Source organism: Chlorocebus sabaeus, chromosome 24, assembly GCF_047675955.1.
Source record: "Chlorocebus sabaeus isolate Y175 chromosome 24, mChlSab1.0.hap1, whole genome shotgun sequence".
Taxonomy (NCBI): domain Eukaryota; kingdom Metazoa; phylum Chordata; class Mammalia; order Primates; family Cercopithecidae; genus Chlorocebus; species Chlorocebus sabaeus.
Genome location: NC_132927.1, coordinates 69715949 through 69735595, shown reverse-complemented (window position 1 = coordinate 69735595; position 19647 = coordinate 69715949). Strand labels below are relative to the sequence as shown.

General features: G+C 37.4%; 1 protein-coding gene and 1 pseudogene across 4 annotated transcripts in view; one reads left to right on the top strand and one right to left on the bottom strand.

The window, feature by feature from the left end:
* UNC79 (unc-79 homolog, NALCN channel complex subunit) overlaps positions 1-12129 on the bottom strand; it is a 279067-nt gene extending 266938 nt beyond the window's left edge. For 2 of the 4 annotated variants that reach the window (XM_007987657.3, XM_037984430.2), the window contains exon 1: positions 11086-12129. Coding sequence is in view for 2 of the 4 variants with exons in the window: in XM_007987658.3 (XP_007985849.2) it covers positions 10901-10922 (22 nt within the window). In the remaining 2 variants the exon portion in view is untranslated. Of the gene's footprint in view, positions 1-10900; positions 11014-11085 lie in introns of those variants that run through there. The other 2 variants (XM_007987658.3, XM_037984426.2) reach the window with 1 other exon arrangement.
* Positions 4084-4184, top strand: LOC119619114 (U6 spliceosomal RNA; annotated as a pseudogene).
* Positions 12130-19647: the final 7518 nt, after the last annotated feature.

The following is a 19647-nucleotide window of genomic DNA, read 5'->3' as shown; positions in this document are numbered from 1 at the left end:
AAAGGAAGTGTCAAAGAAAAATATATTGCATGAAATGCCTATACCAATAAAAATTAAAAAAAAAAAAATTAACAGCCAACTCAAAAAGCTAGAGGAATACCAAAATAAAACAAAGAAATCAAGGAAAAAATAATCAGAAATTAATAATAAAAACTGAAATTAATTTAGAAATGCCAAAAACTAGAATTAATCAATCAATAAATAAAAATAACTAGTTTCTTGAAAAAGAAATCAACAAAATAGACAAACCACTAACTAACCAAATTTTTTAAAGGGGGCAGGGGAGAAAGCACAAATACACAACATTAAATACAGTCATCCCTCAGTATACACCAGGGATTGGTTCCTGAACCACCCCCACCCCTAACCTCCTGCAGGTACCAAAATCCTTGGATGTTCAAGTCCTTTTTATAAAATTATATAGCATTTGCATATAACCTATGCACATCCTTCTGTATACTTTCAATCATCTCTAGTTTATAACACTGAATACAAAGTAATGCTATAGGAATAGTTGTCATACTCTATTGTATTTTTTTATTGTACTATTTTTGCTGTTTTTATTTCCCAAATATTTTTGATCTACTGTTGGTTGAATCCATGGATGCAAAAACCCCCAGATACAGAGGTCCGACTGTATGCATTAGAAATGACAAGCAGAACATAAACATCAAAACAGAGGAATTTTTAAAATTTCTAAAATAGTCATTTGCATAATTCTATGCAAACAAATTTGAAAACGTATATGAAATGCATAAGTTTTTAAAGAAATAAAACTTACCAAAATTGACCCCAGTAGAAACAGAAAGTCTAAATAGAACAAGTGTCATAGAACAAATAGAGAAAGAAGTTAAAGAGTTCCACTACAAAAAAAGCACAGGCCAGATGATTTTACAGGGGAACTCTAAAAAACTTTTAAAGATCAGATAACACCAATGCTATTATATTATTCCAAAGTATAGAAAGGGAAGCAAAATTTCCAGGCCCACTTTACGTAGTGAGTATCACATTGTTTCCAGGTCCTGACTAAAATTACTTCCCACTCTACCCCCCAGAAAAACACCTATGAACCAATCTAACTTATTAATATCAATGCAAAGATTCTTAAAATATGATGAAATTCAACCCAGCATATTAATAAAGTAAAGAGAGGAAGTAATATGATCTACATAGATGCAGAAAATAAACTTGACTCAACACCCATTTTGGTTAAAAAAAAAAAACTTAACAAAATAAGAATTGATAGATACAGCATAGTATATTTACCTCAGCCCAAAAGAATATCTTACTTAAAAGAGAAATACAAGAGGTTTTCCTACTAAAGTAAAACACAAGCCAAGAATACCCACTCTCTTTGCTATATTTCACACTGTATCAGAGATACGCACCAATGCAATTAGAAAACAAGAAAGTAATTAGAGGTATAAAAATTGAGTAGAAAAGAAAGGACAAAACTATTTTCTATTGCAGAGCATATAATTGTATATCTTGAAAAACCAAAAGAATAGATGGAAAAATGACTACAAAAAGAAAATAATTTAGTAAAATAAAGTTATAAAGTCAGCATACAGAGATCCGGCCACGGTACCCCAGCCCGGGCGACAGAGCGAGACTCCGTCTCAAAAAAAAAAAAAAAAAAAAAAAAAAAAAAAAAAAAAAAAAAAAAAAAAAAAAAAAAAAAAAGTCAGCATACAAAAACTCAATAGCCTTCATGTATTCAAAATTTTAAAATAGAATAAATGATACATCTCAATTATGATGGCAAAAAAATTATGGAAGAAAATACTAAGCAAGAGCTCTATAAGCAATTCCAAAATCTATATGAGAAAAAAACACCCCAAGAAAGGCACAGACTTGAACAAATGGAAAGACATACCATGTTCTTAGAAAGAGTAAGATTCAATATCTGAAAGATGTCAATTCTCCCTAAAGTAAGTTATTCTATAAAAGTAATGTGATACTCACAAAAATATTATCAGGCTTTTTCCTGGAGTTATTCAACTTGTTTATAGAATTATTTTGGAAGAATGAAAAAGATCTAACGCAATGACGGTTATGTGAAAAAAAAAAAAAAAAGAATGAAAAAGAAAGCCAGTGAAACTTGCTTAAAACATTATTTTTAAGAACAGTGGAGAGTGGAGATTCTTAAAAAATTCTCCACAAAAATTTTAGCCTCCAGTGAAAATAAAGATTAATAATGATCACAGGAGCAATTGTTGGCTGCCTATGAATAAGTCATCCCAAGTTCATTTCAACTTCCTATTTTTTTAGGAATCTAGACAGGGCATGAAAGAAAAGTTGTAGAGAGTATGTACATCTCAGCAAAGTAGGATGCACTTGGAGAGTCAACTGTAAGCTCCTCTAGAGCCTAGCACAGTGCCTGATACATTGTAGACACCCAATAAATATTTATTGAGTGAATAGACAGGTTGATGAAATACATAGATTGAGTGGTACCATGATAGGATAGATTTATACCTAGTGAAACTGTCATATTTAAAATATATTGATTAGTGGCTTAAAGCTGACTTGAGAAAACATATTTAATGGCATGACACTCACAGGGCTTTTGTGCTTCTTTCTTTTTGTCAACATTTTTATTTTGGATACTTCATATAGGAATGCATATTGTTTTGGTAGTTGATACAAAACCAGTGGAAGAATGGCTAATACGTTGGATTATAGAATCAGACATAACAATGAAATAACATTAATAAGACAAAATGCAATAAGGTTTGTAGTGGTTTCAATTGTATCCCCCAAAAGATATGTTCAGGTCTTAATCCTGGTACTGTGACTGTGACCTCATTTGGAAATAGGGTCTTTGCAGATATAATCAAGTTAAGATAAGGTCATACTGGATTAAGGTAGGCTCTAAATCAAATGTCGTGTGTTTACAAGAGGAAGGAGAGGGAACTTTGGATACAGAGACACAGGCTGTGTAAAGATGGAGGCAGAGATTGGCATGATGCTGCTACAACCAAGGAATGCCAAAGATTGCCAGAAACCCCCAGAAGCTGGGAGACAAGGAAGGGAGATTCTTCCCTAGAGCCTGCAGAGAGAGCACAGCCCTACCAACATTTTGATTTCAGACTTCTGGCTTCCAGAACGGTAAGAGAATAATCTTCTATTGTTTTACACCACTTAGTCTGTGCTAATTTGTTACAGCAGCTCTAGGAAACTAATACAGCATTAAACAAGGCCCTAAGACTTTCAGCTGCACAGATAGAGGATGAAGGAAAACAGGCTTAGCAGTTATTCCTATAGAAAAGATCTTGCAGTTTTAGCAAGCCAGTAGCTTGATATTATTATACAAAGAGCTAAGGGAATATTTGTAGTTTGAAATATAGATTCCCATACTCTGCACTAGTGAGGGACATATGAACATATGAGACATTCAGTCCTTTTACAAGTGTCAACTTTTTTTTTTTTTTTTGAGACAGGGTTTTACTCTGTTGTCCAGGCTAGGATGCAGTGGTGCAATCACAGCTCATGGCAGCCTCGACCTCCTGGCTAAGGTGATTCTGCCATCTACACCTCCCGAGTAGTTGGGACCACAGGCACATGCCACCACACCCAGCTATTTTTTTTAATTCTTTTGTAGAGACGGGGTTTCGTGATGTTGCCCAGGTTGGTCTCCAATTCCTGAGCTTAAGTGACCCGCCTGCCTCAGCCTCCCCAAGTGCTGGGATTACAGGCATGAGCCACCACACCCAACCAGTGTCACCTTTTAAGGAGGACCTAAAGAGGACCTGGAATGAATTTTTAAACGATGATGTAGAAAGAATCTGGAATAGTCATGTTATCATTAAACATTTTGAGCAACTACTCTACATACATTTTAATATCTAGGAAGAACTCATTCTATTCCCAAAGAGGTGGAGCTCTAATATGGGTCAAAGGTGGTAGGAAGATACTGAAGAGTTTTAAAGAGACGAAGGACATGATTGTCTCCATATTTTAGATAGATCATTTAGGCAGCTACATGAGAATAGACTTGATGGTGACAAAAGCAGACACAGGGAGGTAAATTAATAGGCTGTTATAATAGAAAGATGATAAGTCCCGTAATCAGGATGAATAAACAGTAAGTGTTCACTGAAAATATTAGAATGATATGCAAAAGATTGGCATGACCCCTGCACAAGGATGACAAACAAATCTGTGAAAAATTCTATATAAAAAAATAAAAAGAAGAAATAGGAATTAAGGTACTTGAGGAACATCGAAGAAATAAAACCAAAGTATAATAACACATCTCTCAAAGCTGTTATGAAAATGAATTAAGCTAATATATACCAAAGTACCTAGTACATAATAGGCACAAACAATAAATATCTAAACTCTCTTTCCTGGAGAGCTTAAGATTCAAGCACATATAATCCTGACATGCTAAACTGTTTATGAGTTATTATCTATTTCTACTTCTGAGGCAAGCTCATTTATTCTTAAAATAAAATTACATTTACATAAATGTCTATGTATATACACGTGCATTTGTGCATGTATATATACATAAACATATGTGTATACACACACATACCCATTTAATTTTATTCTGTTGGAAGACCAAGAACCTGAGACCAATAAAAATGAAAGATACTCTGAAATGCTGAACACCACTCCAGTTTTAATCCCACATCAAATGTCAAATAAGACTCACATGATAAGCTGTATGCTGTTGGTAACATTGGTCTTGAAAAGTCCAGAAGGAGAGAAAAACAAGACACAAATAGAATAAATGGACTGAAAGAAGCTAAAAGTTCTAAATGAAATTGTTGAGCTTTTCATGCTACAGAAAACAAGAGTATTGATAAGAATATATTTTTTGCTTAATGTACTTTTTGACACAGGAAATATTTCATTTCTAAGCCAATATATATGTTCATTTATGCAGAGCTATCCATATCTTTTCAAAATGTAAGAAACAAATGCATATGAATTTCCAACATAATAATACTGCAAAACAAGAATCCCAACTTAAAGCTTATTTATCGGTTGAGTAATCAATACTTAAAACTTGAACAGGATCCAAGTAAAACTACAGTCTGAAGAGGCCCTGACTTTAGATAGATCACCACTTTATCTTAAAAAAACAAAAAAACAAAAAAACAGCTCGCTATGTGCTAAAACTGCCTACCACTTTAAGAATCATAATTATTATTTTGAATATAGTAAAAGGAAAATTTAGCTAATCGGACAGAACCAAAACCACAATGAATGTTCAAGAAACATGTAACTTGTTATATAAATACTGTAACATTTGATTTAGCAAATATATTTTAAGTACTTTTGACAACTGTAATTTTATTTACCTGTAAATCCATTTGAAAAGCATGCATTTTGTGCAATTTTCACATTGCATAGAATGCAGAACTTCATATTAACAAAAATGTAAAATCTTTAAATTAATGATATCCAAACACTTGGTTATGTAATCCTTCCTTATAAAAGACATTTCATCCACCCTCAGTCATTTTTACTTTTTCAAGAAATGATTTTTGTGCAAACACTATGCAATGGACAAGGGATTGCACACTGGAAACACAGAGAGGAACATAATACAATCTACACACAAAGTAAATTAAGGCAACTAACAAGAAAACTAATTGAAATATAGTGTGAGCACACAAACAGGGCATACAGGGAGAAAGTGGCAATCAGGCAGGGTTTCAAAGCTAAGTATTGAGCAATTAGTAGGCATTAGACAGGCCAAGACGATGGTGGGGAAGAAAGCATTTCAGGCAAAAACAACATGATGCATTGGAGGAACTGAAAAAATAGTTCATTGTAGCTGGATCAAAGAGGTAAAGCAGAGATTGTTGATGAGCTAGAATCAACAAGGCTTGGGGATGTGTTGAATAGTTATGGCAGAGAGTAAAAAGTTCAGGAAGACTCCGATTTTTTGACTTGGGTAAATGAGCAAGGTGGTGTCATTCACTGAAATGACTGATCTAAAAAGCAGCACAAGTTTGGAACAAAGGACAATGAATTTAGGTTTGTGGTATGTATAAGATGCTTGGGTAGAGATAGAGGGCTGTAGTTCCAGAAACATCTGTGAACTAGAAAATTGTATGTGGGAGGCATCCTCGAAGATTATACCATGCAAGTGAATGTGGTCAAGAGTCTGTGGGATTTTACAAAAGAGGGAGGGGGGACTAATGGCAGAGTCCTGTGTGAAGATAAGTTTTAAAAAGCAGGAGGAAGACAGCCCCAAGAAAAAATCTGGGTGGGAACAGCCAGAAAAGAAAGAAGAAAAGGAGAGTTTAAATCAGGAATGCAGCAACTAGTGTCAAATGATACAAAGAAGTCATGTAAGACAATGGCTAAAAGCTACTGTTCTTTTTGCAACCACAAAAATGGTTATAATAGGCACATTCTAATTTTTGCATATATGAATAAAACTGTAATAGAGTTTCCTCTATGAGAAGTTTGCGATATTATTGTGCAAAGATTTCTAAATGACTGCAATTGCAATGCTATTGAAAGGAGAAGTAGTTTTCTATTTCAGTGATGTTACCATATAATGTGCAAAAAATAAGGAAAACTATCTATTGAGTTCTCCAAGCATGGCCCTTACATATACATGGGAGAGGGGCAAGTTCAACTTCAAGTCACAGTGCTAAAAAGCTACACTCTTTTTTTTTTTTTTTTTTTTTTTTTTTTTTTTGAGACGGAGTCTCGCTCTGTCGCCCAGGCTGGAGTGCAGTGGCCAGATCTCAGCTCACTGCAAGCTCCGCCTCCCGGGTTTACGCCATTCTCCTGCCTCAGCCTCCGGAGTAGCTGGGACTACAGGCGCCCGCCACCTCGCCCGGCTAGTTTTTTGTATTTTTAGTACAGACGGGGTTTCACCGTGTTAGCCAGGATAGTCTCGATCTCCTGACCTCGTGATCCGCCCGTCTCGGCCTCCCACAGTGCTGGGATTACAGGCTTGAGCCACCGCGCCCGGCCAAAAGCTACACTCTTAAAATTGTTTGTCTCTGATGTAATCAAAAATATTTTTGGTTACTGGGAGGCTAGATCCAAACTTCACAATTACCTCCATTTTGGCAGCAAGCATAAGGTTTTATATTTGATGATGATGATGATGATGATAATTGCTTACATTTATTAAGTCCTTATTATGTGCCAGGATTCTCTGCTAAGCACTGTTCATGAATCACCTCATTTAATCTTCACAACTCTAACTGTCCCCATTTGGTAGAAGATATAGTCAGGGCTTAGAGATATTAACTTGTCCAAGGTCACAGAGTTCACAGGGAGCGAAGCCAGGATTCAAACCCAGGCAGCAGTCTGATTCCAGAACCCCAACTCTGAATGTCTGCTGGTATCAAAAGCAGAGCTTCTTTTGAAAGAGCACACTCAAGGTACTACCGACTGGTCAATTTTGATTCTTAGAAGACAAAAAAAGTTTGGGGTGGAGGGAGTGGGACTCCTCTTTAGAATTCCAAACACATTTCATTTTTATCATTCCAAATTCTATATCAGCTATGCAAACATTTTCACTACAGTGAACTTTGTAAGAAAAAGAAGCATTTGGAGAAAAAAAAATTAACTCTTCTGCAATCACCTGAGAAAGTGCCAGGAAGCTTTCACCTCCTGTTTTGAGACTCTGCAGATAGCACAGGAAACAGATTGAATATTTTTTTAAAGGCTCCGAACTATACCTTTGCTAAAACTAGCTGCTTCTTTTTTTCTTTTTTAGACAGAGTTTCACTCTGGTAGCCCAGGCTGGAATGCAATAGCAGGATCTCTACTCACCACAACCTCCACCTCCCGGGTTCAAGCGATTCTCCTGCCTCAGCCTCACAAGTAGCTGGGATTACAGACATGTGCCACCACGCCCAGCTAATTTTGTATTTTTAGTACAGATGGGGTTTCTCCATGTTGGTCAGACTGGTCTCGAACTCCTGACCTCAGGTGATCCACCTGCCTTGGCCTCCCAAAGTGCTGGGATTACAGGTGTGAGCCACTAGCTTCTCTTTCATCACTATTACTTATCTCATAAAAGAAAATGCCACTACATAAAATAGAAATCATTTTTCATATCTCTGTGATACATTACATTTCAAAGGTAAATCAAGTAATCTGGTTTGGGTTGAAATGCAAGTATGGGTTGAAATGCAAGGACTTTCTCTTGCTGGTCCAACAAAACTATCTCTGCTTGTCAAACCAGTGAAACCTTTATCTGCATCAAGAAGCTCCAAGAAGAAGAGTAATAGAAATAATATTTTGACATTATATTAAGCCTAATTCTCCCTCCTCAGTCCTTAGGAAAGTGGTAGTGTGCACACTCCTGAATGCAGAGGAGAAACGAGCTCTCCCATTCTCTCCTTATCCAGTAGCCTTCACACTCAGTAGAAGAAAAAAAAAATACCCTGACCTTTCCTTCTCTTGCTGCTTACACCTAGCTAAACTTCTACCGAGTCCGAGGATAAAATGCTGCCATTCTTTTTATAAAAAGTATTTGTCCTTCATGAACATCAACTATGCAGATGCAGCCTATTATGTTTTTATTTTTTTCAATTACATAACGTACACTAAAATGCCAATCCACTCGTGTTAGTGCATATTTACAGAAAAAGAAAAGAGATTCCTAAATTACCTTCATTCTAAATACAGATACCTAAAAACATCCATGGCATCCTTATCCTTTCTGCATCCTACTCCCATTTACCTCCTTTGCCCTACAAAATCCTTAAGACTAAAGCAAAGATAGCTCCTACTACAATTCCTTACTTTAAAGATGGAAACTCTGAGGCACAAAACTATTAAGTTAATTGCCCAGTGTCTCACAATTAAACAGAAGGACATACAAAGCTCAAGTCCACATGTTCTAGCTCCAGATATGGTGTCCTTTTCATCCTCTACAGATGGAAAAAAAATCTGTTTCACAAACACGTCTAAAATAGCTACTTAATCCATTAATTGCACTACACAATCAAGTCCATACCTAGATTTTATTCATTGCCCAGGAAAGAGACAAGACAAAGCATCCAGTCCATTTCAAAATATAACAAGGAAAACACAGGAAGAGGACAGTAATACTCACTGGCTTTAGCCTGAAATTACTTACGTAATATGTAACTACACAATCAAATGACAGGTGGTGTTTTTTCCTTTAGAAACCATACTATAATAAAACCATTTGGCTTTATTATAATATCAGGATGTGATATTCTCAAGTGGGAAGTTCTACATGGACTCAAACTATGTTACCATTCCTCAAAACAGAATGCACCCAATTTTTTTCAAAAACCTCTGTAAAAGCAAAACTTAATTTTGAGTGTAGATTTAACTTTCGGAAACATGCAAAAAAATCACAAGAGAGCTTCCTAACTATTTAGAGGAGATGGACTATTTAAAAGTGGGCAATGGTTGTCATTATTATAGCCATCATTTATTGAGTACATTCTATGTGCTAGGCTCACTACTAAGCCTTTTATATGTATTCTCTCATTCCCCACAACAACCCCGTCAGCATGATTAGCCCAGGTTTACAGATGAGGAAATAAAGTTCAGAGAGGTCAATTATCTTGCCCAAGGTCAAACAGTAGCAAAACTAAGATTCAAACTCAGATCTTCCAGATTCCAAAAAACATAAAGAAGTACAAGCAGTGGATGGTAGGTGGACATGCACAATTTCTAATGAACCATCAATCTGAGAATTCTATGAGCCTTCAGTTTATTCAATTTATCTGGTGAATAAATGACATACTGCATTTTATCATATATAAGATATTGCCCTCAAATAATGAGACTACTGTTTTGTGTGTCTCAAAAAAATGACTTTAATAGCCATTCCAAAGAAGAATTACAAAGACTTTTAAGCAGTGACAGCATTATCCACACAATGTGTACTGACTGCTTTGGAAGAAAGGAGTCATCTAGGTGAATAAGTTCTGGTATATTGTTAAAAATTCAAACAAATTGCTTAATAAAAACATCTTTTATTTACAATCTGAAGTTTAAGTTCCTGAATCCCTCAAGCCCTCAAGTGCACTCAAAAAAAGCCTTCACATTGATCAACCCACCAAGCACACACCGAAGGCCTATTAGTGCGCACCGCAATAAGATAGACTATGGGGACCATATTAGAAACTTACTCCATCCACAAGGAGTTAGCAGGTTGCTTCCAACCACGCACACAGTCAGTCATTACTGGGACAACCAAAATCCTCCGGTGCTGTGTGCTATAGTTTGTGTGGGCTGCCCTATAAAGGAAGCCTGCTTGTTGGAACAATAATTAGATGAATTAGGTCATTTTCCCAAAGCTCCTTTCACTTTCTTGTAAGCACTGCAAGGTTGTGGTTGGTTTTGGCATTCGCGTTGGCATTAGTGAGTTAATTTTCCTCTTACTGAATCCAGAATTCTGCCTGGCTCCCTGCTCCCTCCCCCTTCTCTCCCTTCTTGCCTCTTCCACCCGAAGTGGAAACTGCAGACTCAAACTCCCCTATGGCTCCAGCACCAAGAACTGGGCATGCTCAGAAGGCCAGGCAGGCTTTGGTTGCAACTGACAGTTCCCCGCCCCTGATTTGCCGCTGCCCCCCTTCCCCCACTCCAACAAGAGATACTGAAATGTTTATCTGAAAGATACGAGGCCTCTTTTTCCCGAGAATGACCCCATTTTAATTTCATTTCGCAGGGTCTCTGAGTCTTGCAAAACCCCAGCTGGAGCCCGAGGAAGACCGCATTATTTTTCAGCACCGGGGACAGCGCCGCGCTGCCATTAACGTCCACCCTCCCCCACCTTCTCTCCCCGCCACCCCCCACCCGCCCCAACCTCAGCCCCCACCCCCGCACCAGCACAATGCCAAGGTCTCCCAGCAGCCGCAAACGCGGCAGCTGCAATAGCTCCCAGCCGAGGCCGGGCCGGAATGCCGGGCCGGCTGCTACTTACACTGCTCCGCTTTGGTGGACATGGTGCTGTCCAGATGGAAAGGCTTTGCCCCAAAATCTGTGTCGTGTGAGCTCCCTCGCTCCGCCAGCGATGTTGCGAGGAAAAGAGTGCATACCCCCCACCCCCCACCCCCTCGCTTTCCCCCTCCCTTAGGCCCGTGTCGCTACCATTCGGACAAAACGCACATCAAATTGCAGAATTCGGTCCCGGAAGGTTAGGAAATCGCCCCCGGAGAAATGGGTGGGATTTAATAGGCGGCCAAAGGCTTCCTGTCCGTCCCCTCCTGGAGCTGCCCGCGTTGATGTGGGCGGGGAGACCGAAAGGAGAGAGCAGGCTGCGGCTCCTGGTGAAATGGGAAAATGGGCTCGACCGGGGGAGGAGTATTTCCATTCATAAGGCGCACGGAGGGGACGGGTGTTTCCCAGAGAAAAGCCTCTTAAAGCGCCGGAGTCCCCGACCGTTTGGATCTCCCATTGGCGTTCTCCGGGCCTGTAAATCCTGCTCCCAGAGCAGCCCCCGGAGCCTCAGCGGGGTGACCGGAGAGGGACCCAGGTGCGTCCCACGCTTCGGCTCAACCTCCAGGAGGAAGGAGAGGGAGGCGGATCCGGGGCGGGCTGGAGCGCCGGGGCCGGAGGGCGCGAGGATGCTCCTGAGGACTGCGAGGAAGGATATGCAGGAGGAACCCTCAGCATGGCTTCCCGGCGCGCTGCGGTTCCTGCCCTCGCCTCCCCTCTGCGATGGGCTCTCCTGCTGATGATTGAGGATGGCAGGTCCCACTGCCAGGGGGCTGTGACAAGACTTTAGAAGTTGGGGCTGGAGGAAGGAGGAGATTTCCACGGACGGTGAAGCTGGAAGGGCCACAGAAAAGGAAGATGAAAGACTGGAGACAGGAAGACCCCAGGTGTGCTCCCTTGCAGCCATCCCAGCTGGACAGGGGCACATTAGGAAGCCCCTCGACTGGAAAACCGAAACCAGCGGGAAAGGAAGGCAATAGACGAGGACATCGTGCATATTAATAGGAAGATGCCCAAAGAATCCACTACAGAATGGAGAAACACTTGGAGTCCGAAAGAACCAGATTCAAGAACCATTTTTACCACTTACTCACTCAAGGACCATCTTCTAATCTCCCTACATTTCCGGTTCTTTATCTGTAAAATGGGAACATTAAAACCTGCTCCTTCACCTGAAGAGTTACTGGGCAGATCGAATGGATGCGCAAGTCCTTGTAAACTAAAAGTATGGCACAATCGCCAACCATTATGTCCATTCTTCATTCAAATAGTTTAATTTGTTAAAGCTGAGGGGCAATAGTCACATAAGACCATTATAATGGTCACAGCAGGTTACTTTAGTAAAAGTTACAGGAACAGAACTGTTAAGTGTTGACAATGACTTTTAATGCTGATAAATCAATGTTTTTCCACCTCAGAAAATAAAAGATCCTATTTAGGGAAAGAATTTTAAATTCTGTGTAGTATATACAAACTATTCAGGTGAAATCTTGCACAATTAAGAAAAATATTATGAACAAACATCAAGGAGAGATGCTTCTGAGTAGCAAAAAAAAAAAAAAAAAAAATCTACAAATAATAGGGAAACTGCCCATAATGATGCACACACAGCACTCAAGTTTCATGGTATTTGCAAAAATGTTCATAAAGGTTAGTGAATTGGCTCTTTGAGTTGCATATGTGACTGGACTCTGTCATCTTGCTGATTGGCAGGTTGGTCTGGCTAATCAGCTATCATTCCATGTCATTGTTCATTCCCAAAACCACATCCCAAAGAGAAGTTCCATTTATTAGTAAAAGATAAATGATTATGTGAAGCATGATGCCAAAGAGTTCGTTTTGAGTAAAAATAAATTGGAATCATTCTGAAGAAAATATGAATATCATGAACATTCCTGAGAAGATGACAAACACTTTGTATGACTAAAAGAAAGCTCAATGCGTTATTCAGAAATTTCTTGGAAGCCTGAGGCTTTGATAAAGAAAACAGTAATTGGAAATTAACACACATGAGAAAAAGGTGTCTTGGATAGTACAGAAACAAACAACAAAAGTATGTGCTGGAAAGCTATTATCCCCTCATCTGCTTAACAATCTTTCATTTGTCATCAATTAACCCTCCCATTACTCAGTTAAGAGAGAGTATAATGGTGTTAAGTCATGGACTGAGGAGTTACACAGCCTGAGTTTGAATTCCAGCTTTGCCTCTCATGATCTGTGTAACCTTGTGCAAGTTACTTAACTTCTCCATGCCTCAATTGCCTTACCTGAAAAATGGTCATATCATTGTCACATTAAAGGTTGTCAGGAATAAATAAGTATACATATGAGAACCTAGAACAATGACACATATGAATGATGGCTTCTATTAACATTACTGCTCAAACTCCTCAAATGCACCCAGTCCATTCAGGTTTGTTCTGATGCTTTGGACCCTCCAAAGCCTGATAGCATCCATATAATTGAGACTCTAATCATCAACCTAGGCACTCACAGCTTCAGCCTTCTGCCATGCCCATTAACTCACTAACCTGGGCCATATCCATTACTCAGTTTCTCCATTCCAACATATGGCCTTACTACTTCAATGAACTCCCTCACCTTTCCTTATATCTCCATCTACCTCAATCCTTCCTGCTTAGTTTTCTTCTGTTGCAGAGGTAATGCAGAGCCAGATGCAATGCTTTTTTTTTAACTAAACCTATGCCTCTAATTATACACATTCCTATTTATTCTAGAATTTGCTATTTAATTATCTTTCTTTTTCCCAGCATTTTAAGTCTCATCTTTTCAATGGATTTTCCCATCCTACTTGCAAACATGCAAAAATTTTTCATCCTCAAAAAGCTGTGCCTATCATCTTACTGAATAAGTGGCCTCCATTTCTCCATTCCCTCACTACCCTACTTGCTATCAAATTGTGGCTGAAACAGGTTCCTTCAATAGTCACTAATAATTTCCTAATAGTAAATTCCAATTGCTTTATCTCTTGGTGACTAATGCCAGCATTTGAAATTTCTCCCTGTTTCTTTTTGAAATTCCCTCTTACCTTGACTTCTATAACATAATGCTCTTCAAAGTCTTCTCCAAACTTTTTGCCCATTCTATTGTTTAATGAAGTACTTCAAACATAGAAATACTTGAAAAATCATGAACACTAATGTTACCACTACCCAGTCTCATCAAATCTTAATAGTTTGTCACATTGTATTGTTTGACTTTTCAGAAATAAAACATTTTAGAGACATTAGAAGCCCCCACAAAAATTATTCTAAATTTGTGGTTATGTCCTTATATTTTATATTATTTATTTATTTGTTCAGCAACTACTTATTGAGTGTCTATATATGTGAAACACCACTCTAGGAACTTGTTATAACTAGCAAACAGAGAAGACAAAAAATAATCTTTGCTTCTTAAAATTAATTTTCTAGTGGGAAAGACAAAAAATAAGTAAAACATACAGTATATTAAGTGCTGACAAGTACTAAAAAGAAAAATATTAAACAAAGGGAAGGAGATAGTTTGTATTGAAAGGGTTGAAATTTTAAATAAGATAAAATTTTAGATAGGGTAATTACATACACACCATATATGTCTATTTCCATAAGCAACATATATTATTTTACATGTTTTTTAAATTTTCTATAATTAATACCACACTATACATATATTTTTAAAACTTAACACTTCATGCTCAACATTCCATTTTGGCTTAATTATGTTTATTAAACACCATGCATGAGGAACGCCCCACGCACTTAGTGACTAAAGACTCCAATAGTATAGTCACACCTTGATTGACCCGAAATGCCAAAATACATAGTTAAAAGCAATTACAGCTGCTAGAAAGTGAAGGGAGAACTATGAGAAACAGAGAGTCACAGTAAAGGAGATATCACCTATTTACCTCTGCCCAAATATCTAGCTGATCTCTGAACCACACATGTGCAAGCCTGCATGCAAACAACAAAAACCCAACTAGGGATACAAGAACTAAACTGATATTCAATAAACTGATAGTTTATAGTTTATATCCCATTAAGTTAGTTACCTGCTAAAAAAAAAAATTCAACACTCTTGAGAGGAAAATAACAGAATACAGAGTCTCCACAGCACTAAAATCACAATGTCCAGGATACAATCCAAATTTACATGACACACAAAGAAACAAGGAAATGTGACCCACTTGACCCATTGTGAAGAAAAAAGACAACAGAAAATGAACCCAAGATGATCCAGATGTTATCATTGACAAAGATTTTAAATCATGTAAGTCTGCTCAGTGCAGTGAAAAAAAAAATGCTTATAATGATTGTAAAGATAAGGACGTCAGTAGAGAAATTGAGACTATATTTTTTGAAAAGCCAATTGGAAATTTTAGAACTCAAAAGTACAATATGTGAAATTAAAAATTCACTAGATGATATTAATGCTGGGGTGTAGAAAATAGATGAAATATGAAGTAAGCTTAAAGATAAACCACTGTTAATTATCCAATCTGAAAAACAAATAGAAAAAAATAATAAGAAAAGGAACATAGTCGGGGGCCTGTGAGACAATAACAAAAAGTGTAACATACAATTATACTCACAGAAGAAGAGGATAAAAATAATAATAATATATTAATATATTATTTTAAAATATTTAAGAACAAATACTTAAGGAAATAATGGCTGAAAATTTTCCAAAATTTGGTGACAAAAAAAAATTTACAGATGTAAAAAGAAGTACAAATCCCCAAACAGGAAAAATATCATGAAAGTCAAGCCTTAAGCACTTCAGATTCAAAATGCTGAAAAGCAAAGACAAGGGAAGATATTAGAACCAACCAGAGAAGAATGATATACAATGACACACATTACATACAGGGAACATCAATGCAAATTAACACTGACTTCTAATCAGAAACAATGGATATCAGAAGATAATAAACTAACATCTTTACCATACTAAAAAGAAAAAGAAAACTGTTAATGCAGTGGCATATTTGGCACACACAAAAAAGTCCTTCATAATGAAAATAAAATAAAAATATTTTCAGATGGAAGAAAACTAAGAGAATTTGCTACCAGCAGACTTGCACTATACGAAATAGTAATGGAAGATCTTCAGGCTGAAGGAAAATGATACCAGACGAAAACGCAGACTTTCTCCCAGTCTACGGCTTGTTTTTCACTTTGTTTATGGAGTCTTTAACTGAACAGAAGTTTTAAAATGTAAATGTAGCCAAGTTTAACCTTTTTTTTTTTTTTTTTTTTTTGAGACAGAGTTTTACTCTGTTGCCCAGGCTGCAGTGCAGTGGTGTGATCTCGGCTCACTGCAGCTATAACCTTTCCAGGCTCAAGTAGTCCTCCCACCTTAGGCTCCTAAGTAGCTGGGACTACAGGCACACGCCACCATCCCCAGCTAATTTTTTGTGTGCTTTTTGTAGAGACAGGGTTTTGCCATGTTGCCCAGGCTGGTCTTAAATTCCTGGGCTCAATTGTGAGCTACCATGCCCAACCTACCAATCTTTTTCTTTATAGTTTGTGCTTTCCTATACCCAAGGTTGTAAACAGATTCTTATATTGCATTCTAAAAGTTTTGAAGTTTTACTTTTCACATTTAAGTGTTTGTTTCAACTTAAATTTATGTTTATGTTTATGTGTGAAGTGGGGTCTGCTTCTTCCCCTATGAATAAGTAGCATTCTTGCCCATTTATTAAACTCTTCCCCAAAAGTTTCTAATTCCATTCCAACTTGGTCATAAGTCAACTTTTTAATGTATATATGAGGCTATTTGCCAGCTTTGTATTCTGGACTACAGGTATGTTTGTACCTGCCTGTTTAACCATACTGTCTTAATAACGACAGCTTTACAATAAGTCTTTATAAGGCAATTCCTCCCAACTGTGCTTATTCTTCAAATTTATCTTGGCTATATTTGACCTTTTTGCCTACTGCATCCCCACCCAAATCTGATCTTGAATTGTAATACCCAAAATCCCCATGTGTCATGGGACAGACTCAGTGGGAGGTAATTCAGTCATGGGGGCGGTTACCCCCATGCTACTGTTCTTGTGATAGTGAGTGAGTTCTCACAAGATCTGATGGTTTTATAAGGGGCTTTTCCCCCTTTTGCTCAGCACTTCTCCTTCCTGTCATCATGTGATGAAGGACATGTTTGCTTCCCCTTCCGCCATGATTGTGAAGTTTCCTGAGGCCTCCCCAGCCATATGGAGCTGTGAGTCGATTAAACTTCTTTCCTTTATAAATTACCCAGTCTCAGGCAGTCCTTTATAAAGCAGCATGAAAACGGACTAATACACCTGCCATGTGAATTTTTTTCTTTTTGATGTTTCTTTGTCTGGTTTGGTATCAGGGTAATATCGGCCTCATAGGATGTATTTGGAAGTATTCTCCCCTCCGCTACTTTTCCAAAATGTTTGAGGAGGATTGGTATTAGTTCTTTAAATGTCTGGCAGAATTCAGCAGTGAAGCCATCAGGTTCCAGGCTTTTCTTTGCCTGGAGATTTTATTATGGCTTCAATCTCACTACTTGTTTTTAGTCTGTTCAGGTTTTGGATTTATTCATGGTTCAATTTTTGTAGGTTGCATGTGTCTAGGAATGTATCCATTTCTTCTAGTGTTTCCAATTTACTGGCATATATTAATAGTTCTTCATAGTAGCCACTAAATACTCCTTTGAATTTCTGTGGTATAAGTTGTAATGTCTCCATTTTCATCTCTGATTTTATTTATTTGAGTCTTCCCTCTTTTTTTCTTAGTGTGGCTACAGATTTGTCAATTTTGTTTATCTTTCCAAAAAGCCAAATTCTTGTTTCATTGATTTTTGTATTGTTTTCTTCATATTAAATTCATTTATTTTTGCTTTGATCTTTATTATTTCTTTCTTCTACTAATTTTGGGCTTGGTTTGATCTTGATTTTCTAGTTCTTCATGATGTATTATTAGGTTATTTATTTGACGATTTCTTCTTCTATAATGTAGGCACTTATAGCTGGGAACTTCTGTCTTCATACTGCTTTTGCTATATGCCATAGGTTTTGGTATGTTGTGTTGCATTATCTTTTGTTTCAAGAAAATTTTCAATTTCCTTCTTAATATCTTTATTGACCCACTGGTCATTCAGAAGTATATTGCTTAATTTCCACGTGTTTGTATAATTTCCAAAGTTCCTCTTGTTATTGATTTCTAGTTTTACTCCATTGTGGTCAGAGAAAGTGCTTGATATTATTTCAATTTTTTTGATGTTTTAACACTTGTTTTCTGACCAATATATGGTCTATCCATGAGAATTATCCATGTGCCAAGGAAAAGAAAGTGTATTCTGCAGCTGTTGCATAAAATATTCTGTAAATATCTACTAGGTCTGTTTGTTCTATAGTGCAGATTAAGCCCAGTGTTTCTTTGTTAATTTTCTGTCTGGAAGATCTGTCCAATGCTGAAAGTGGGGTGTTAAAGTCTTCAGCTATTATTGTATTGAGTTCTATTTCTTTCTTTAGCTCTAATAATATTTTCTTCATATATCTGGGTACTCCACTATTGGGTGCATATATATTTACTATATCCTTTTGCTGAATTGACCCCTTTATCATTATATAGTGGCCGTCTTTGTCTCTTATAGTTTTTGTCTTGAATCTATTTTGTCTGATATAAATATAGCCACTCCTGCTCTTTTTGGTTTCCATTGGCATGGAATATCATTTTCTATCCCTTTGTTTTCAGTCGATGTATGTCTTTATAGGTACGGTGTGTTTCTTGTAGGCAACAGATTATTGGGTCTTCTTTATTTATCTGTCTTTTGATTGGAAAGTCTAGTTAATTTACATTCAATGTTATTATTGATAAGTAAGGACTTATTCCTACCATTTTGTTATCTGTTTTCTGGTTGTTTTGTGGTCTTTGCTTCCTTCTTTTCTTCATTCCTCTCTTCCTTTTAGGGAAGATAATTTTCTCTGGTGGTACGATTTACTTATTTTAGTTTTTAAGGGATGAATAATAGAGAGTGATTAGGTTATTTTATTTTATTTAGTTAGTTATTTTTAATTATTTTTTATTCTTTTATAAAGACAGGGTCTCACTATGTTGCCCAAGCTGATCTGGAACTTCTGGCCTCAAGCAATCCTCTTACCTTGGCCTCCTAAAGTGCTAGTATTACAGGGGTGAGCCACCACACCTGGCCATGACAGTATGATTTAATTTCTTGCTTTTAATTATTTGTGTATCCTTTATATGTTTTTTATTTAAGGTTACCATAAGGCTTACGAATACTATCTTATAGCCCATTCTTTTAAGCTGATACCAACTTAATACTGTTTGCATAAGTAAACAAACAAGCAAAAAGAAAACTAATAAAACTCTACACCTTAACTTCATCCCCCTGCTTTTTAACTTTTTGTTGTTTCTATCTTATTATACTGCCTGTGTCTTGAAAAGTTGTAGTTATTATTTTGAGTGAGTTCATCATTTAGTCTTTCTAATTAAGAGTGGTTTATGGGCCAGATGTGGTGGTGCTGGCCTGTAAGCCCAGCACTTTGGGAGGCCAAAGCTGGTGGATCATGAGGTCAGGAGTTCAAGACGAGCCTGGCCAAGGTGGTGAAACCCTGACTCTACTAAAAATACAAAAATTAGCTGGGCACGGTGGCAGGTACCTATAATCCCAGCTACTCGGGAGGCTGAGGCAGGAGAATTGCTTGAACCTGGGGAGTGGAGGTTGCAGTGAGCCAAG